Source organism: Bacillus rossius, chromosome 16, assembly GCF_032445375.1.
Source record: "Bacillus rossius redtenbacheri isolate Brsri chromosome 16, Brsri_v3, whole genome shotgun sequence".
Taxonomy (NCBI): domain Eukaryota; kingdom Metazoa; phylum Arthropoda; class Insecta; order Phasmatodea; family Bacillidae; genus Bacillus; species Bacillus rossius.
In genome coordinates this window covers 4,360,021-4,382,627 of record NC_086343.1, presented here as the reverse complement: position 1 = coordinate 4,382,627, position 22,607 = coordinate 4,360,021, and the positions used below count along the sequence as shown (strand labels likewise).

At 39.1% G+C, this 22,607-nt stretch overlaps 1 protein-coding gene across 3 annotated transcripts in view; it reads right to left on the bottom strand.

Annotated features, from left to right (window-relative positions):
• The window catches only part of LOC134540010 (bromodomain adjacent to zinc finger domain protein 2B-like), a 261,508-nt gene that overhangs the window by 144,248 nt on the left and 94,653 nt on the right, over positions 1-22,607 (bottom strand). For all 3 annotated transcript variants that reach the window (XM_063382430.1, XM_063382433.1, XM_063382431.1), the window contains exons 2-3: positions 19,023-19,073; positions 5,732-5,835 (exon numbers count right to left, since the gene is read on the bottom strand). In XM_063382430.1, the coding sequence (XP_063238500.1) occupies positions 5,732-5,819 (88 nt within the window). In that variant the 5' untranslated portion in view covers positions 5,820-5,835; positions 19,023-19,073. The remainder of the gene's footprint in view (positions 1-5,731; positions 5,836-19,022; positions 19,074-22,607) is intronic.

Genomic DNA, 22,607 nt, shown 5'->3' with positions numbered 1-22,607 from the left:
TTTTTTAATATATTGAAATGCATTTTCTCACAAACTGACACATCAAAAAGTTGACCAGCGGAATTTTTTTTTTCTATTAAAGATAGATGGGGGACGAAAGCGTGAAAAATGTTCACAATGAATTGAATTAGTTTTTAAGAGCAGCGCCAACTCAATTGCTTCTACAGTTTCCGTGGAAATAGCTGTTAAAGATGTGTCTTATCAGTACAAGAGCGCGCTGCAATAGAGGTTTCTCTCACAAGCTGCCGTCGTAAGAGGAAACAGGGTCGTGTGTTTAGATAAGTGGAGTTCTGTCCTGCAAGCAATTTCAAATACATGACTTCCTTAGTCAACCATGTATTTCCTTAGACACGTATTTCTGAAAACCAGCCTGCCAGTTAGTATCGCGTCTCGCGACGAAGCAACGCGTTGTATCTGGTGACTCGTTACAGTTATAATTTTGACAAATTATATATTAACATAAGTGATTTTATTTTCTACATTTATTTTTATTACATACATATTAAATATGGAAGATAGAACACCGAAAAGAAATTATATCGGTAGGCTACGCGGGAGGGAGTGCAATATTGTGTTGAAAGTAGGTATTTTAGTATTTTTCAAAAAAAATATGAGTGTGTGCAATTCAATTAAAGAAGCTTCCAAAGCAACCGGCTCTTCCAAACGAACCATTTACAACATAAGGACGGAAATGCAGCGACATGGTACCCTAAATACGCCTGTTAAGGTAAAATCTTGAACATAATATGTAAAATGTATTAAATAAATACGAAGGAATTTAATAGCGATCATGGAACAAAATTTTGAATTATTTTTCTATCCTTCTCAACACCAAGCATCTTATCAAACATTGTTTTAGACAAAGTTTTGGAAAATAATTATGATATTTACAAACAATTTAAACAGATATGATAAGGTGTCTACTAAGGCAGTTGCGTTTTTTTTCCCGGTGAAAATTTTATTTGAACCCATGCAGTTATGGCTGGTCGTATCAAAAATTTATTTAGAAAACATTTTTTGGTATTAGGTACTCCGAGTTATCATACGTTAAAACGGATGGGATTCATATTATGGGAGTGGTTCCGATTTTTCAGTTTTTCAAAAAATATTCCCCATTTCGACCCAATTGTTCGGATTTTTCACATAACTTACTCGACCGAGAATTTCCATTACCGTATTTTATTTATCATTTTGGACATGACTTGTCCAAAAATACGGCATATATCGGGCCCATGAATATGTGATATATATGGGATTTTTAGAACATAAAATAAAACTATAAGAAATTTTAGTCTACAATAGGTAGTTTTTATTTGAAATTTACATAAAAGTGGCATTATTACAAATTTATATGTGTTATAGTACAAACTATTATAAATTACGATATGATTTCTCAAAATTCTTCTTGTTAGATTCGAATTACAAAGACACACATCTCCTGAAATTCGTAATGTGTTAGAGATTTGGCAACAGCGCGCGCCATAAGCCGTGTACTGCAATCTAAGAGTGGGACGGGCTATAGCTGGGCATCGTTGGCTCACGGTCGTAGAGGTGCGTGTCCAGATAACTGCGGTCCAATCATGAACACAGTGCGACAGTGTGGAGGTTTGCATTATGGCTTGCGACTAAATGAATGCGCGAAAATTCCTTGGCTCTTAAGCATTGTATATAATTAGGGGCAGGCATTTTTCGCGAATAAATCTGAACGCCTATTAGACTGCAACAAGGTATACCTGTACCAGCGGTTTATTACTAGTGATTGGGGACCGTCTGCGAGAGAAGAAGTTGCCTTTTTCGACAGCGCCACTCAGGACGCGTTTGCTGCCGCAATGAATTACTGTGATTGGCGTTTTAACAATCGACATGTACCTGAAAGAATTCAACCAATCATGAAACACAGACGATGCTACAGTGTTTTAACTTTCAGCTAGTCTCGGAATCTTTTCGCGAAATATGCATGGCCCTATATATAATTTATATGATTGCCACTTACATGTCTTCGAACAGCATGTAAGAAACGTCACGTGTGCACATATAGGTGTGCCAGTCAGTCTCTTAGGGTGGTTTCGTGAACATTCAAAACGAAAAGTTTTAAGAAATAGCATTAACAAAATCGTATTTTAACGTCAAATTAATTTTTACGAAACGCGAAACGAGTTGAAATCAGACATCCAGGGTTTTTTTTTTGTACACACGTTGTTTTCAAACACCCGACAGCGCCATTCGCAGGTAGATTTTTCAAGGGCATGCCCGTTGGGAGGGAGGGAGTTTATAACCCCCCCCCCCCCCCCCAAGCAATCCTAAAAATATTTTTTTTTTCCCGCCAACAAAATGATAACATTTGAAAGAAAACAGCTGAAAAAGTAGTGGTTCTCTCCCCCCCCCCCTACTTTTTTTTTCCAAAGGAGAATGGTATTCTACTTACGTTACTGGCTTTTTTTTTTTTTTTTTAACAATTATAACTATGGAATTTGTTCATGAAGACATTTACGTAGTTCCTCGTTGGGCAAGTCAGCGACATAAGCTCTTATTAACATGTTAAGCACATGGCCGGACTATATTACAGAACGTTAATTGATTCGCCTGAAAATAAATTTTTTTTTTGCGAAAATAACTGATCGCTCATTTGATAGACTGCAATAAGGTATGCCCACGCTAGGGATTGTTTCCTTGTAATTGGCGGCAGTCTGCTAGGTAAGTTGGTGTTCGTTGGTGGTCTAAAACAATGTCTGGTCAAGTATTAGCTACGAACACCGCAAATACGCAAGTAGGAATGCACCATTAAAAAGGATCTTCAAGAATCAAATGATACATTCAAACACACATGGTCACAAAAAAAACATAAATTCTGGTATTTAAACACAAACGTTTACTGAGGTCTCCAAGATTCCTTTACATTTAGGCGCTACACATTATTTATTAGTTATGCATACTATTTATTATCTATACTAATATTATAAGGAGGTAAAGTTTGTAAGATTAGATGTAGGGGTAATCTCTGAAACTACTGATCATATTCTGACAATTCTTTCACTAATAGAAAGCTACATTATCGCCTAGTGTTATAGACTTTTTTATTTATTCTGATAAATACGTGTTTTCAATAAGAAAACACAATAACTGTAATTAGAATCAGGAAAAAAAACTACCCGTCTGGTCGATTTATCGGCATGCACTGCCTAAACGTTTTGAAATAAGAAATAAAATGTATATTAAAAATATTGATCTTTACTATCTTTATAAATATACCATATATCTAACTTTTACATTCCAGCTACAGAGACTGGTTTTATGTTAAAAGTCAAAGAAATATTACAAGATGAGGGGTTTTGAAGTATTCTCTTTGGTATAAATATACCATATATCTAACTTTTACATTCCAGCTACAGAGACTGGTTTTATGTTAAAAGTCACAGAAATATTACAAGATGAGGGGTTTTGAAGTATTCTCTTTGGATATCTCTATGAATAGTTTAATCAGTGTGAAATGCTTGGGCGAGTACATCTATGACATACACATCGTTTTAATTTCAAAACTCATTTAGGTTAGGTTCTAATTTATATCTTATCACAGTTTTGTGTAAAGTTTTGTGTCAAGTTATTTGTGTGGAGTTATAGGTATTGTAACTGTATAATAACTACAACATGCCTACAAGAAAATCGCAACTCTCACGAATGACATCTCAGACGAAAGCAGCAAGGTTTAGTCCACATTATGAAGATCACAACCGTGCTGACATAATTAGAGCATGCTTAAAATCATCTCGCTTGTGGAGTTACGTTAAAAATACTGAAATTTGCGAACAAACGTGAGTGTCTGTCTTGGCGGAAACGCGAATAATGATTTCCACGACAACTACTCAACCTTGGAGAAGGATCCAAACTTGAACACTAGCGGTGCTGAAATCATAGTAAATAAGACACTAGGTCGGACAGTTCACGGTCTGCAGCATCTTATAGATGCAGTATATTCGGACCTCGAAAAACTACTCGACAGAGACTTTCATTGGCTGTGTTCAAGGGCAATAGTGCCGCTTATATGAACGACACTGTCAATGAATTACAAAAATCTAATCATACAAAAAGTTCCCGGCCAAATTCAAAAAAACTACAAGTCGTTTGACACAGTTTGCAATGTCGACGATGTAGAACACTATTCACAAGAATTTTTAAATTCACTGAATCCATCTGGCCTGTGCCACCTCACGAACTATTGCTAAATATTCGGTAAGAATTGTAAGCCCACCTTAATACGTGCAATGGCACCATGCTACTAATAAAAGATTTAAAAGACAACTTAGTTGCTGACGCGCATCCCTATAGGGTAACAATGATCCCCACAGACTGGCCGATATGTTTCACACGGCTCCAGTTTCCAGTCAAAACTTCGTTTGCGGTGACCGTTAATAATTCTCAGGGACAAACATTCTCTTTGGTCATTGATTTGCGAAAAGAGTGTTTCTCCCATGGAACTCCAGAAAACCAATATATTTTGCTACCAGAACATAAAACGACGGCTGACATTGTGTACAGAGAAGCTCTAAACAAATAGTTACTTTGTAATAAAAAAATAAAAATTAAAATGTTAAATAGACTGTTTATTGTGGAAGGTTATATGGGGAATATGTAGATCTAATTTAATAGAATTTAATGCGGGTAACAACGCATACGGCATACGCAGCAAAACACAACATATTTTAACGAGTGAAATTTATAAAAAAAACACGGACTCCAACCTGAAGGAGTAACATTTATTGATTCACACATTAAAAAAAATTGTTAAGGGGTTTTCTCAACACTAAAATGTTTTACGAATCAAAATAATGAGGTGTATTAAGAAAGTAAAATCAGAGTTTTGTCAACAAGTCACATTATTAAAAATTATCTATAATTAGGGACACCTGTATTTCGCGAATACATTTCGTGTCAAGGTATTTCACAAAATACTGTAGCTTTTCGCCTGTGGTTATTGGCTGAGGTCGGTGAGAGGTGTCGTCCCGCTCTTGACGGGGCCAATGAGAATGCCGTCACCGCACTGCTGCACCCTCACAATTTGCCATGACTCTTAGAAAAAGCTACAGTGTTTTGCAGGGTGTCGGAACAGGGGGGCAGCAGGGGCGAGTCGCCCCCGTGCTGTTATGCATGGGGGAGGGGTGAGAGTAGCATTTCGCCCCCCCCCCCCCCTTCCTTTTCCCAGAATAAATTTTTGGTCCTGGTAGTATTTTTCTCAACCAGTAGTTACAAACGTTGCATTGGTGATCACATTGATTAGAAAATCAAATTTATGATTGTCAATATACTGTTAAATGATTGCAAATTCCTAGATGGTATTTTATTTAAATTGTACTACATCTACTGTCGAAGTAATATTTAATATATACCACGTCATCAAATTCTTGAAAATTGTATATTTAATATTTTGGTTCGGAAACTCATTAAATAGCATAATTTTGCATCTGAAAGTCTCAAATTTTATCCGGGGGAGGACACCCCCCCCCCCCCCCCCAACCCTCTCTAGGACTGAGGTAAGTGTGATACATCTTTTCGCCCCCCCCCCCCCCCCCCCACTCATGAAAACGTTCCGACGTCCCTGGTGTTTTGTGAAATACCTTGACACGAAATGTATTCGCGAGATACAGGTGTCCCCAACTATAATTCAACTCTTGAATGTGATGTCGGCACAGCTCGCAACAAGCGCACCGCAGGTGCTATCCCGTGACGGGACACTCACCGAAGATGCTGCTGGCCGCGTCCAGCAGACTGCCGGCCTCTGATTGGCCCTTGTCGCCACGCTCCGCCTCTCCCTTCTCCTTATCCATGGCCGCCGCCCGCCACCTGCGACAAGGAGACAACCCAGAAGTGGCCATGTCTACCCAGAAGTGGCCATGTCTGCCCGGGAGTGGCCACAACAATGGCCCTAGTGCCAGTGTCTGCATTTTTGTCTTTTGGGGGAACAGTTTCAAATGCACTCGCAAAAATCATGATGGACGTAAACGTCAAAACCATATTTTATTGATAATTTTTCTGTATATTTTCAAGTTTTCGCATGCAAAGTAGGTATTTAGCTGTGGTGGTAGCCTCATTTGTTTATGCTCTAAATTTGCTAGTGTTCTATCATTGACTCGTGGTTACTTATATATATATATATATATATATATATATATATATATATGTGTGTGTGTGTGTGTGTGTGTGTGTGTGTATAATCGTATGTCGTAGAGACCGGAAAAATTCGCGGGTTCAATGACTTCCAGGATAGACTCCACTATCCTCTACACACTCGGGCAAATGCCAACTGTTCATTGGCTGTTGATTTGTGAGTCGTCTCGACTGGGTAGCCTGTGATTCAACACAGGGTCACTAATTGGCCCTCATTACTCCAGATTAACAGTGAACCAACGGCAGAAGCAGCACTAAGGTATAATTATTTGAATTGTAGCTTTTCACGAAATTAAACCGCGAATTTTTTAGAGGTCTCTACGGTATGTGTGTTATCTCGAAGATAAATAAAAAAATAATAATAATTCATATTTCGTAACGGTGAAATTCGGTCTCTTTGGTTAACATTTGTTACGTTTCCGAGCTTTGGGGAACTACAACGAACAAGCACCATGTTCAGAGTTTGACGGAGTCGGGTAAAACCCTGGATGTCACGCGCACAAACTCTTCTCCACCACAACGGATTTCTGCGGACTCCACCCCCCCCCCCCCCCCCCCTTGCGAATCCTGCAGATCTGCATCACTAAACAACGCACGCACCAGACCTCCGCGCTTGTAAATCTTCTCTCCCCGCCAGCCACGGAAGGTGTTAGCCCGTGCGACTCGCTGTCTGGCTGTGACCTTTGAATATACATACTGTATAGAAGTCGCGAGTGGATAGGATTTACTCTACGTTTTTCAGGAGCGTATGACGAGCAGCTTGGGAACTTCGCCGCCGCAGTGCGCTGCCGTAACGCCCTGCATCGTCTTAGTTGTTATTTACACGTTAGAGCGCAGCGCTGTCGCCCGCTGTCATTCCCCAAGACTGGTCATTCCCCGCACCACACCACCCATCATTCACCGCAGCTCAAGGTCGTTCAACTGGAGGGGGGAAGGGGTGTTTGAAGAGTTCGACACTAGGGACCACCACGAGTCGATGCCCTTAGAGACGGTGGCGATTGCGGCGGTGAACTAACCAACTACCTCAAAACCGTATTAGAAATTTTAACCTGGGCTGGCGACTTCTATACAGTATGTATATTCAAAGCTGTAACGCTGTGAGCCAAGCCTGCGAGCCTTGTGCGTTAGAGCTGTGCCTTGCCCATGCCTTCTCGCGCGTGGCCTGGCCTGACAGTTGTATCCCTCCGCCGGTCGCTGTCGCTTATTTGCTATAAATTAGTGGACTTCATCTGGACCAGTGGCGTAGCCAGGGGGGGGGGAGGGTGTTAAGGGGTTCAAACACCCCCCCCCCCCTTAGCACCAAATAATTAATTAATTTCTTATTAATCACTCAAACAAAATTCATATTAAAAATTAGTAAAATATTTACCATTACAATATTTAAATTTAAGTACCGAAAACTGCTAAAATAACACTATTTTACACCTTAAAATACAAATTTTCCCGGGGGAGGACCCCCGGACCCCCCCCCCCCCCGATTTAATTGGGGGGGGGGGGCGCATGCTTCTTAACACCCCCCCCCCCCCCATACACAAATCCTGACTACGCCACTGATCTGGACTCATTTACCTGAGCTATTATTTTGCCCGATTGATCTTTGTGGGTAATCTTCCGAACAATGTCTTTCTTCGTGAATTTTTTTTTTTCCCCACAAATAATGCAACGGTTTTAAAACGAAGTCCTTTCTCGGAATTGCCTTCTGTCACAAAAGTCTACGTTCCTCTTCCTTTGGTGCAGCAAACATACTGCATTTTTATTTGCAGCTATCATAGTTTACTTTTACAACCGGGCGCAACACACCGGTTAGGCATTTTTTTAATGAATGATGTTATAAACTCATTTTTAGAATGCAAAAACACATTGTAAGAATTATCATAATCAACAAGTCAGCATATTACTTTACCGAAAATGTATTCATAATAAACAGAACATGTCTTTATAATTGTAAAAAACTATTTTATTATAGTTAAATAGCATACGAAGAGTCTACATTTATAAATCTCATTGTAATAACAAATAATTTTAAAATAATTATGACTTCTTCATATCTCCACAATTATAAGTCCGGGCTGAAGCATAGGTGGCGCTTGACGGAGATTCAAAGAACTAATGCAGTCACTAAGGTGGTCAAAAAGAAAGCATTAACAGATAGGCCACTGCCCAGACCTCCCCTTCTAAGACCATGTTGTGGACTGTAGGCTATCCCTTATTGTGCCATGCTCGGCATATGAAACAAATGTCGTTGGGTGTCTTCTATGCATTCCTTTTCATTCATAACCTGGTTGGACTATTTCTTAGCTCTCTTGTTGATTCTACTGAACAGTTCTACAGTTGTACGTACCTACGATGTTTATTTCGGTTACTTTTTCAATGGCAAGCATTACAGTTATCGTGATTATTTTGCCAGAATCAGCAATTCACTGCGATGTTTAATAAACTGGAAACAGTTATGAGAGAGATAAAAATCACAGGTTTATACTAAATTAGACGTTACGGTTTTTAAAACATGAGGCTCATAATCCGTTTACCACTAAGCTTTGAACGAGTCTAAAAATGTACTTTATTAAATTTTACAAAATCCCGCTGATAAATCAAAGCGAACCTAATCCAGGTCAGTTAGACATTTTCTACATTTTCAGCAATTAAAACGGTCGCATAAGCTGTGAATTATGGTACTGAGACCCAAAGACAGTTTTAGGTTATATTGACTTTTTTATTTTAGTCACGAAGTCGCTTATAAAACAGAGAATACCCTCCGACAAAAATTTTCACGAATTTCACCAGCATAACGTGGGTAATATTTTATTTTCTCTCCACCTAACCCATAAATTTGCAAACACGCTTTTTTTTCTCGAACGCGCCTGTCAAAGTGGCATTGTTAGGCAACAAAACAAAATCGTGTTTATTTACATTACCTTCACCGTTCTTCAAAAACTTGAAAAGTTTCAGGAATGACAGTTCCTGTAACAACTTTATAACGCAGTGCCGGCTAACTCTTCAATTAACAACAATTCTAAGAGAGAAAACAAACACAATAGGTAAGTGCATATCAACACACAAAGTTTACAAAAAATAGTTTTTTTTCAACGAAAAATCTTTTCTTTAAAAAAAGGAAGAATCTCGTGGCGAATTTGCATGAATATTTTATTCTTCTGTGAAAACACGGTAACGGGGAAAAAGAATTATTTCTCCTTGGCCCGCCGTAGGCTAAAATCAAAACGGGATAACTTTATTTTTGTCGTGATAACGTCTTATAAATCGATGAGCGCCGGCTGCACGCACGGAAAAGCATGACTCATTGTCCCGTTCCGCCTGAGCCGAGCGTGCAAGAACCGGCCAACCACCGTGCGAGAAAATCTTCTGTGCAAATAATTAATAGAAATTAATAGAAGTGATATATAAGATTGTAAAAATTAAATGAAATTAAAAAATTAAATAAAACTCAGCATTCGATATTAATATAAACACGTGAATAAAATTAATTATTTAATGCCGTAAAATAATCAAGATAAGTATTATTTAACAATGAAAGTAAATAAATATGCTGAATTGTAATTATTTATTAAATAGTAATAATAATGTAATAATGGGTGATTTATAATGCAAATTAATTATACATACGAGGACATTACCTGGCCTATGTAAATACACTCTAAAATACACTACGAAAAATTCATAAACACTTTTCCTATCACAAATATTCACAATAAATAAATGTTTTTAATTATATGGACCAGTATTAAATAGCAATCTCTAAAGCGTATTATTTAAAAGCACATAAATAATTTTAATTTGTATGACAGCTTTTTTATTCTTCCCGTAAAAATTTTTCTTGGCATTTGCGAGCGAATCGTAAAAATTAACTCTCATCTTCTATTTCTTTCTTTTTTTACCCTCATAACGCGCCTAAAGCGTATAGACCAATGGTAATACTACTTTTTTTTTTAAAACTGTCAAATTTGAGTAGCTACAAGCTGCATGACCGCAAGAGTGTTACCTCCGCCACGCTAAGCCTCCCGGCATAAGGCAGCAACGTGGTTATCTGCTAAATAAATAAATGTAGATATACGGGGAAATATATATTATTCTGGCAAACTGTTTAAAAAAAAAATTTGACCCCGCACGTTGAGCGCAGCGCGACCCCCGCGCGTGTGTGCGGTTGGCCCGGGGGCTGGAGGGGTGACAAGGAGCAGGAGGGGGGGCTATAAGGGGAAGCGGCGCGCGCCGAGGCGTCCGGAAATAACGGCGGGCGCTCCGCGGGGGTCACGTGACGCTCGCACGCGTCGGGGCCGACTTCCGCCGCGCACTTCGTGGCACGCGTACTATTATAATCGCACGCATGCCATTTTAATGGCACGCGTACTATTATAATCGCACGCGTACCATTTTAATGGCACGCGTACTATTACAATCGCACATGTACCATTACCATTGACATGGCACTCGTACTATTATAATAGCACAAGTGGCGAATTCATGGCAAGCGTACTATCATAATTGCACAGGTGCCAACTCCATGGCACGCGTACTATTATAATCGCACGCGTGCCGATTTCATGGTACGCGTACGATTATAATAGCACGCATGCCATTTTCATGGTACGCGTAAAAAATTTGTTTGGCGCGTGTCATTTCGATGGTACTAGTAAACTATTCAAGTTGTCTGAACCGTTTTACCGTACTAGGAGAAACATTACAGAGCCTTACGTACGATAAATAGACGTGAATAATTTTCCAAGCTGATCTGCGCCAAGATAGTATGCACTCGTGCGAATGTATTCTGAGAGTAATTCTTTTTCTTTTCGGAAGACGCTTTTAAAACAACGTCATGAACATACCATTGATGGTTTGGACAGTTAAAAAAACTAATTTTTTTTATTGCGAAGCGAATATCATATCGAAATGTTCAAAACATTCGCGAAGTCAAATATAAAAGCGAATATTGTTCTCGGCGAAGCTGTATTATTACGCTCATTTTATAAAATACAGGATAAAAATAACACAAAATCTTTTAATGTTTGTAATGTTTGAACTGATCAAGTGATTAACTAATAATTAAACCATACATATAATATATTTCGATAAAAATTATAAAATAACCATGCATAATATTAGTATTGAGCATTCCTATGAACCCACTAAATAATCATGGTTCTGCTTCAAGAACACACTTAAGGTGAGGTCTCGTACACCATGTTGATTTTTCTTCTCGTTAATACTTAAGGGACCTATCTGAAATTCTTACACTATACCGTCCTTGATTTTTTTTGTTCGTTCCCAAATATTCTCAACAGGAATTCATCGCAAGTGTTCGTAATTATTAGGGACAGGAAAAATTCGCGGGTTCAATGACCTGCAGGATGAACTCCATAGTTCTACGTACACTCGGTCAAATGCCACCCACTCATTGGCTGCTGTCTTGTGAGACATTCCAACGTAGCAGCCTGTGATTCGATACAGCTTTGGTTGAGTGTTTCTCATTGGCCCAGAGTCATCTAGGTGATCTGTGAGCCAATAACAGAGGCTGCATAGAGGTATAACTATTTGTATTTTAGCCTATCGCGAAATGAGAACTCGCGAATTTTTCCGGTCTCTAGTAATTATCATCGTCTATGCGAACACTTACAACCGTTATATTACACTTAGTGAATATCTGTTGAAATATATTAGCGACCACATCAAATGTCAAGAAGGTAAGAGTGTTGAACTGACAGAAATAGACCTTAAGGGGTCCGCCTCGTTAGAGGTGTATTTGTGTTAGTGAGGCGGGGTGATAAGTGCGACTCTCTCTGGCTCTTCTAGCGCAGTATCGCCTTAAACGCAGTCTTGTCGACGTGCACAGGGCAACAATATGAGAACCGAGCGGTGACAATAGCATTGTACGATGGAAAAAATTGAGTTCTTTCAAAAATGTGTACCGGCTGTTTCATGTGTAAAAATTATTTAGCCAATTTCAGTCTTCTAAAAATACTGTTAAAAACGAAATACGGGAATAGAACCGCCTATCCGCCCTCAGCTCATTCTTAAATGCTCTTCGTAAACAGACACCACACTGACCTTGTGCAGTTTTCAAATTGCGTGGTTTCTAATAAATCTTTCACGGCTTGTGTGCGCCCGGGAAGTCAAATGAAAGAGAGAGAGAGAGAAAAAATTAACATGGCCCGCCTCGTCAGGGGTGTACCTGTGTCAGCGAGGCGGGATGATAAGCGCGACGCTCGCTGGTGCTTCTAGCGCGGTGTCTCCTCTGGACTGGCGCGCAGTCTTCTCCCAGTGCGCATGAGCGGCGACCGTGACATTATACGGCCGAGGAATGAAGATACAGGTGTAATGCAAGTCCCTTTAAGTGCTTTCAAGAATCTGTCCCGGCGGTTTCACGTCTAAAAATTACTCTGAAAACACGCGTTTCGGCCATTTTTTAACTCGTGTAAAAATACAGTTTAAAAAACTGAATACGAAATCAGAAGTACTTTTCGGCCCTAGGTGAACTCTTAAATGCTTTTCGTGAGCAGACCCCCGCTCGGATGTCTTGAGTGGTTTTGTAATCGCGCTGTTTTTCCCTGAAGCCCTGCGCACCGCGTGTGTGCCCGGGTGGGCGGGGGTTTTTGACGTACAGTCGGGGGAAAGAACTCGCCACTCCCAGCGCTCTGCGCCCAGGGAGGTCCGCGGTCCGCGCGGCGTGGTTCACGTATTGATTGGCGCAGCGGCGCTGCTGGAGAGAGAGACGGCGGACGAGAGAGAGAGAGAGAGAGAGAGAGAGAGAGAGAGAGACGCAGGACGTCTTCCCGTGATTAATCGCCGCCGGCTTCCCCCCACCACCCGCCCCTCCCTTCTTCCACAAACTCCCCCCACCACGCCTACCTGCAGGCGGCAGCGTTGCCAACATTCCACGGCCCTTCCTTTTTTTTTTTGCACACGCGCACTTCTTTCCGAGCACGAAAGACAAAAAAAGGAACGAAAAGAAAAAATATATATATTTAAAGGTATAATTTAACGGTCGTAAGACCTCCCGAAATTACCGAGTCACTCCGTCACAGAAGTCGAGACCGAGTACGGACGGACAGAAGTGAAAACTTAAAACTATAAACAAAAAGTTGATATTTAGTGTTTAAATTGTGTTTTTTTTTCCTTCATTTTTTTATCTTCAGTTTATGATTATTGTGCAGTAAAAAGTGAGTATAAAATATATTAATATTCTCGAATATATATATATATATATATATATATATATATATATATATATATATATATGTGTGTGTGTGTGTGTGTGTGTGTGTGTGTATGTGTGTGTGTATTGTTTGAATAACGAAGAAAACGGAGTCTTTGTAGCAATATAACCTAAAAATTAAGATCATTATTTTTTTAATACCTACAATTACTATGTAATGCCTATTTTATAGTAATTTAGGAGATATTTTACTAACGTGATAAAACAAATTTGTTGTGTGATAATTTTTTTTTTTCGTAAAAACTGCGTAAAAGTCTCTGATTTTATATAAAATAAATATTTTCTAATGTTACACAATTATATTTTACAAATTTAGTATTTCTTATTTCAAATTATATTTTTATATTCTTAATTCTATTATTAATGTTATAAATAGTTACTTCTATAAGTTATACTAATAGGAACAGATATAGTGTTAACGTTAACACGTCACATGACCATGTCGATGACGACTTACATGAATTTACTCCCTATACAAACCTTCCCATAGAAGTTTTCACTTCAAAAATACTATTTTATTTCAATTCATTTCTCACATCTTTAAAAAAAAATCATTATCAAGTAAAGAAGTAGATTATTTGATTGTTATCTCTACAGTTTTTGATGTGCGACATCTGAGCTCGCGTTATAAGCTTACGTCATCTGGTGGGAATAAATAGTCGCATGAAACGGAAATGTGAAACCACGGAACTGCCATCTGTGTCGGATGTCGCGAACCAAAAGTTAATAGAGACAAAGTCAAACGTTATGATATTAACTGTTTAATGAATTTTAACAAAATAAGCAGTATTTGTAAAAAAATTCCTTGTCGAAAATCAGATCCAAGCCGATGTTTTAAGTTTTTTTTTATTTTAAAAAAAGGTATTTTTCGCTTTCATCGAACCCGTTTCACTTAATAGTTTAACTTTTCGTTCTGGAAATAGAATGATTCTGTAGTCGACATAGCTCCCAGCAGCAACAACAAAAACAAAAACGGGATGGGGAGCAGTGTGCAAGCATCGCAACTACCAGTTTTTCCCCCCTCCCACCCCCCTTCTTCTCTAACCGTTTGGGGAGGTGAGAGGGTACAACCTTGACTTAGCGGGCGTAACTTAGCGGTTAGCTATGTGACCCCACTGTGGCCCCCTTCCACAAGTTAAGTAGGGATGTGTTTGCGATCTGGGTTCAAAATGAACGAAAAAAAAAAAAAGAAACCTACAAACTGAATTCCCTATACTCTTCCCCCAACTTATCCGAATCTTTTATAAATTCCCAACCGATCAAAAACACGTATCTTTTTTTTTTTTTGCGCCAATTCACATTTACAAAAAAACTAACGGATTCTTCCCTGGAACTTACGCACAAATATTGGTGTTTTTAAATTCACACTATATGTTTTGTAAGCTCCTAAAGTTAATTATTGTTATTACTCCAATGAAAAATGAGCATTTTTTAATTTTAATTTCAAAGGCAATTAGTAAAATGTGGCGAAATTATTGGATACGATATTAGAAAAGCGAAGATTCTCTCGAATACACCCCCCCCCCCCCCCCTTACATTTTTGCCCTTGCACAAACCCTGACTTATGAAGCGAGGGCTAGCCTCCCTGCAAGTAATCGAAGTCCTTAACTAGGGTGATTGCGCGAATTCCTTTCACATTACGCAGGGATTCCGGTTTCCATTAATTATCGGTCTCCATTCCTTCTCCCTTCCTTTCTGCATACACGATACGAACAAGAGAGAAGGCTATAAGGGGGGGGGGGGAAGAAAGAAAAAACAGAACACATGCGATCACAAAAGTCAATTAGCTATTTAAAGAGCAGTGAGTAGACAATAAAAAAAAAGTGGATAATTAATCAACAGAAGTGCTTCAACAAGTGTCGTAAACACGTATTGTAGCCTATTAACATGTCAACGCTTCAACACTACTGAATTATTGCCCCATTTATGAAGTGAAAGTAAATAACAACATACTATGAAACCACTATGTTTATAACAGCAGAGGTTGTGTTTTGATTACGAGTCACTGCGAAGTTATACTTGTTATTTAGCAATCTTCGAAAAACTTCGGAAATGTGAGCCGTAGGTTTCCCATAATATAATACTAAAAGTTTTACTAATTTAAGCATAATACGTAACTTATGTAAAGGCTTATTACTAGAGACCTGCAAAATACGAGGTTTCGATGGCCTTCAGGATAGACTGCACATACCCCTGTACACTCGGGCAAATAACGCAGGTTCATTGCCTGCCGACTTGTAAGTCGTCTCAGCTGGTTTGTCTGTGATTCGATCCTTCTTTGGTTGAGGGTTTATAACTGGTTGAGATTCGTCCAGATGAACAGTAAGCCAATAGCAAACTTTATCTAAGAGGTATATGTGTTTGAATTCTAGCCTATCACCAAATGAATCCGCGAATTTTGCAGGTCTCTACTTATTACTGATAGTGACCGACTGTTACAATTAATTTCTCCTTTGAAATAATAATTGTTGTTTAGCATACATATTAGTTGAATAACAACTGTAACAATACTGTCAACAGAAAATAATTTATGGTCAGCAAATAGTAATCATTTAAAACGTATGATTAGAGACCGGAAAAATTCGCAGATTCATTTCGCGATAGTCTGAAATTCATACACGTATATACCTTTAAGCTGCTCTTGCTATTAGCTCACTGTTCGTCTGGGGCGACTCCGGGCCAATGAGAAACTCCTCAACCAAAGAAGTGACGAATCACGGGGCAATACCAGTTGAGACGACTCACAAGTCAGCAGCCAACGAACTGGCCGTTATTTGCCCCGAGTGTACAGAGGACTGTGTAGACTATCCTGGAGGTCATCGAAACCGCGAAATTTTTCAGGTCCCTACTTATGATTAAAGATGGCTAAGGACCGGAAAAAATCGCGGGTTCAATGACCTCCAGGATGAACTCCGCAGTTCTACGTACACTCGGTCAAATGCCACCCACTCATTTGCTGTTGTATTGTGAGACGTCCCAACGTAGCAGCCTGTAATTCGATAAAGCTTTGGTCGGGATGTTTCTCATTGGCCCAGAGTCATCCAGGTGAGCAGAGGCAGCATTGAGGTATAACTGTTTGTATTTTAGCCTATCGCGAAATGAATTCGCGAAATTTTCCGGTCTCTAAAAAATGGCACACAAAGTAATATCCAGCCGGGTAGTATATTCCTGGCAACCCTTGTGCAACGCCGTGTGAAGCAGCCTCCAGGCGTGCTCGTGTGAACCCAGGCTCGTACACATCGGCGGAACAGCGGCCGAGAGAGACGTGACTAAGCATGCCTACCCCACCCCTCTCCCCACGTGACAATCGAAACCAAACGAAGGCTACGTCAGAACAGGAACCGGGTCTGACTCAGCGAGGATTTTCCAGCCGCGCCCCATCTGACCAACTACAACCCCCTTTCCTTATGACCTGGTCTACCCCGCTAACTCTTATTCCTAGGGACCTGAAAAATTCGCGGTTTCGCTGACCTCCAGGAACGCATTTAACCACTACACCACGACGTTGTCTTAACAATTAAACAATATATATCTAGGTACCGGAAAAAATTCGCGGGTTCAATGGCCTGCAGGATGAACTCCATAGTTCTACGTACACTCGGTCAAATGCCACCCACTCATTGGCTGCTGTCTTGTGAGACGTCCCAACGTAGCAGCCTGTGATTCGATACAGCTTTGGTTGGGTGTTTCTCATTGGCCCAGAGTCATCTAGGTGATTTGTGAGCCAATAACAGAGGCTGCATAAATGTATAACTGTTTGTATTTTAGCCTATCGCGAAATGAACTCGCGAATTTTTCCGGTCTCTATATATATCCCTTAGATATTATATTTGTTAGATTAAAACTTTAACTGACCATTGTGACAAAGTTACAAGTTACCCTACAACGCGTACAAAATTTTTTTTTAATATAGGTACCTACTTTTATATGAACTTCCATTTAATCCTATGTTAATGATGGGTTAAACTATTACTAGCGCCGTTAGTTCGCAGGTTGCCGTAAGCTTCACTAGGCGGACGGAGAATGAAAGTAAGTTGCCAGACCTGTATACATGACCGTGATCTGGACGAAATCAACGACAAAGTGAGCTCTGCGCATGCACGGAATTTGAGCAACGGATAGGACACCAAAATCCGTTCCCTAAAAATAAGGCCGTGTCACACCGTGAACTAGGATACAGTTAAAGTACATGTGTAGCACACGCAACACCTAAACTTTTTTTTTGTGTCTTAGAACACCCGCCTTATGTTCTGTAGCCGAATTTGTCATCAGATGTAAGCTACATGTCATCTTTCATTTGTCCAATATTTACGCAAACATTCATCATTAAAGTTCTTGCCTGACTAACAGCGTTGAGGTCTATCACCGCAAATACTCGGTTACACAAGCCAAGTTGAAAATTTTTTCCCGTTTATTCTGTCATTGCATTTATTTAGGGGCTATTTCTAAAACTTTAACTCGATACCTCACTTGTATGTTGATATGCCACACATGTTTTCAACAGATATTCATGTAGTTAAAATACCAAGGATGTAAAAATACGCGCAAGTCTTCGTGATTATCACATCTTTTTTACAGCCATGTTGTTAACCTAAGTGAATATTCGATGAAAATATTTGTGGCTTAACCACAAATGAAAGAGAAATATCGAGTTAAAATAAGGACCAAATAAAATAAGGACCACAAAAAAATTCAATAAGGCTTGTGAGACCATGCCTAACGCTTCCACGGGTATTAAACGCCTACAAATTTACTTCTATAGTCCTACTTTTTAAACTTTTTCCTCAAAAAAAAATATTTAAAAATCTAACATCAGCAAAATAAGAAAACAACCAGCTTAGCAACTTCTTTCTTGATATCCATGTTCCGTTTCGTGTTTCGTTTTGAGTGTCACTGCATAATGACCTCACTGTCAACAAGACGTATAGCTCATTCCACCTCCTTTTTTAAAGTTTTTTTTACATTTTTTTTTTTTTTTTTGAGATTTCAGGTTTCTGGAAAAGTGTTTTTGGGAAAAACTTTCTGGTAATTTACAGTAAAATTTTCCTAGTTATACTTCCACAGAAACACAGAAATAAATGTTTACTGGCATTTTTATACATGCAAAACAAAATAAATTTAAAAAAAAATATATTGTCCTTCTTTACCACATCTGAAACATCTGAAAGTTGGGTAGGACCCACTCTAACCTCTACCAACTTACAGGAACAAACAATTGTTTAAACAGTACCTTCCAATCTGCAGAGAACAGAAATTATTGTATAACATACATCAACTTATCTTAAATTATGCTGGTGATTGGAAAAAAAAAATTCCTGAAAAAGTGGGATGTGTACAGTATTCCAGAAAATGTTCTCCGGAAAATCCTCTTACACGTTACACATATATCTCTGTGTGTAAAAATGTCATGCAGTTATTTACTTTCCGGACACAGAGCATGCAGGAGGAAAGGAAAAGAGAGAGAGAGAGAGAGAGAGAGAGAAAGAGAGAAAGAGGAAGAGAAAGAGAGAGAAAGAGAGAGAAAGAGAGAGAAAGAGAGAGAAAGAGGAAGAGAAAGAGAGAGAAAGAGAGAAAGAACGAGAAAGAACGGGAGAGAGCGTGTGTGTGAGAGAGAAAAAGAGAGAGATGAGAGACTTACGGTCGAGGCGCGTTCAACTGCTCATCGTCCAGAGGAAGGGGGCCACGCGATCTGCAAGCACAAGCACAATCACAATCACAATCACAATCACAATCACAGGGCAAGACATCAGCATCCACACGCCGAACAAACACCCATGGTGCGTTCCAGCTAATCGGAACGTATTTGAAATCGTGTTCAGTGTTTCAATTTCGTTGAGGCAGGCGTTAAAAAGCGGGTTTGATTAATACTTCCAGTGCGTTTTCGTGGAACAGGTGTTCACTGTTGAAAATTTTCAGGTGTAACAGGTGTTTACTGTTGAAAATTTTCAGGTGTAACAGGTGTTTACTGTAGAAAATTTTTAGGTGGAACAGGTGTTCATTCTTGAAGATTTTCAGGTGGCACGGGTATTCACCGTTGAAGATTTTCAGGTGGAACAGGTGTTCACCGTTGAAGATTTTCAGTTGGAACATGTGTTCACCGTTGAAGATTTTCAGGTGGAACAGGTATTCACCGTTGATGATTTTCACACAGTACAGGTTTATTAAATTTACTGCCACCTGGTACGTACTGATGAACACGAGGACCATCTTGTACCAACAAGTATATTAAAAAAAAAAGGCATTAAATCTAGTTTCTTCCCTTCCACGTCCACTGTTGACAACGTACCATAGAACTATGAAATTTTAGAATCTATGTTAGTTTTTACGAGTATCTATCCAGTTACCTGGAGCTAATAACCATGCGTTTGTATGTAGTTATTTCTTCGTTTGATGCATATACTGTAATCACCTAAAGATCATGATCGGTAGGTCCACGTATTTTTCGCGAGAAGATTTCTTTCCAGACCAGATGTGTTTCAATTTTTTTTTTAACCATAGCCTGATGTGTTTCGCGGTTGGCTGGGTTTTATTCCAGGCACACGTATACTGTCAGTGCGCCAATCACAGCCGTCCAGTCGCGCAGGAAAACACGTCCTGTTTGGCCCGGCCAAAAACAGGGCAACGGCTTCTCTCGCAGACGGCCGCCAATCACAAGGGAACAATACCTTGTATACCTTGTTGCAGTCTGATGAGCGATCAGATCTTTTCGCAAAAAAAAAAAAAAAAGAATTGGTTGTCTGTAAAGTCGGTTTACTGACGATAGTTTAACGTGACTTCATAACAAAACATTGATGAAATGATTGCATACTTTTAAGAATAAAATTGAATCATTTTTTATTGAATTATCACTATTTTGTATGGATACAAAGAAGGAGTGAAATGAAATCTACAATTTAATTGATAAATTTACTTTTATTTGCACCCATTAATTCAAATATGTTTATTACTTTAACGAACAGATTATTTTAACTATAACTTTTATACATGTTTGCTATTTAACTTATTCCAATCTGTGTTATTCTGTTAAGGATAAGACGATGATAGGAAAAGTAGGAAACGAATGGGAGTGTTTCAAGTTTAATGTGCCTCGAAAAAGTAAAATCGATGATTGTTCCAATTGAGTGGAAGAGAGATAGATGCGGCGCAAGCGTACAATGAACGTAACAGGACAAAGAGTAACGGGACAATGTGCGTAACGGGACAATGAACCATCCTTTTTCGTGCGTGCAGCCGGCGTTCATCGATTTATTATACGTTGTCACGTCAAAAATACATGTTCCTAGTTACAGACTCACAGTTTGGCCAGATGATTCAGGTCAAATGAGAAACCCCCAAACAAAGAAGTATCCAATCACATGCTCATGACTAGGGACCGGAAAAATTCGCGGGTTCAATGACCGCTAGGATGAACACCACAGCTCTATGTATACTCGGTCAAATGTCACCCACTCATTGGCTGCTGTCGTGTGAGACGTCCCAACGTAGCAGCCTGTGATTCGTTACAGATTTGTTTGAGTGTTTCCTATTGGCCCAGAGTCATCCAGGTGAGTTGTGAGCCAATGGCAGAAGCAGCATTGGTGTGTAACTATTGGAATTTTAGCATATCGCGAATTGAATCCGCGATTTTTTCAGGTCTCTACTCATGACTGGAGACCTGAAAAATTCGCGGATTCATTTCGCGATAGGCTAAAATCCAAATACATTTGCCTTTCTTGCTGCTTCAGTAATTGGGCCACAGTTTATCTGAAGGACTCTGGACCAATGAAAAACGTTCTACAGAAGAAGTATCGAATCACAAGCTTCCCAGTTAACACGTGTCATGAGTTAGTAGCCAATCAGCAGGTGTAATCTGCACAAGTAAATAGAGGATCATGGAGTATATATATCCTAGAGTTCATCGAAAACGCGAATTTTTCCGGTCCCTACTCATGACTCATCAGCGAGTATTATCCAACCGCACCCCATCTAACCAACTTCACAGTCTCTACTGCGACCTGGTCTACTCCCTCACTTCAGGACCACAACTAACTTTAATTCTGCATGCAAATAATTAATAGAAATAAAATAATAAAATTACTGGTGTGATGATGTAAATACTGTTGGTAACGTATATAATTCAATCACATTAAAATTTGAAAATTAACACTCAGAAAATAGTATTAATATAAAAATACAATTTTTTTTTTAAGTTTAGTAAAATAATCTAATTTTTTAAAATTATTTATTAAATAATAATGTAATAATTTATAATTCAAATAATTTATACATACAGGAAAATAACCTCACTTACATAAATACACTTGTAAATACACTAGAAAAAGTTGATAAATTTAAATTACTAATATTTAGAGTTAATATTTTTTTTTCTATGGTCCAGTATTCAATATCAATCAGTTGACAACAATTGAAACCGCATAGGATTTTTTTTATCAAGTTTGTACCTATTTTTTTTTAAATTTATTTATAAAGCACCTTTCACCTTTTAATCAACTTAAAAACCGTTTAATAATAAACCGTGTAAGTAAATGCTGCCAGAGTTTTTACCTTCTTTTTTTTATTTAAACCTTCCCCAATAAAAAGTTACTGTTGCACCACAGATACGTGCGCTCATGCGCTTTGTGACGTACCACGTCTCGCAAGAGTAGGTAAGGAGGCGAAAATTACATCCCGTTATTGTCTCGGCCGTGACCTTGAAAGGTAGTCGGAGTGGTAAATGGAGAAAGGGGGGGAGGGGAAGAGAGAATCATTTCTGATTACAAGCTGGGATGCAGGATCTTAACTGAACGTTATTGCTACTTCTCTCTCTCTCTCTCTCTCTCTATCTCTCTCTCTTTCGTCTGTCTTTCTCTTTGACCGATGTAATCCCCTCCTCTTTTCTCCCCCCTGCCGAAGTTTCTCCGCCCCTTGTAAGGACTATACGGAGTGTGCGTTTAAATGGACATTTCAGGAGTCCCAGGGAACCCTCCGATTTACTCCATGCACGCCTTTCGACGTTAAACTACGCCAAAGTGCACAGAGACTTTTTTTACTACGAAAAAGAGAAAATAATGTTTTTAAGATTGCAATTATTCCCCCCCTTACAACCCAACTCGTTTGATGTTTAAAACAAATAAAATCGTTAAAGTGTGACAGGAAAATATTTCAAAAAGGTTCGGTAAACTAAAGATTCACGAACTAATAAAAGCAGGATGTGCCTGGAAATAAAAGAAAAGAGTTCTTCCGT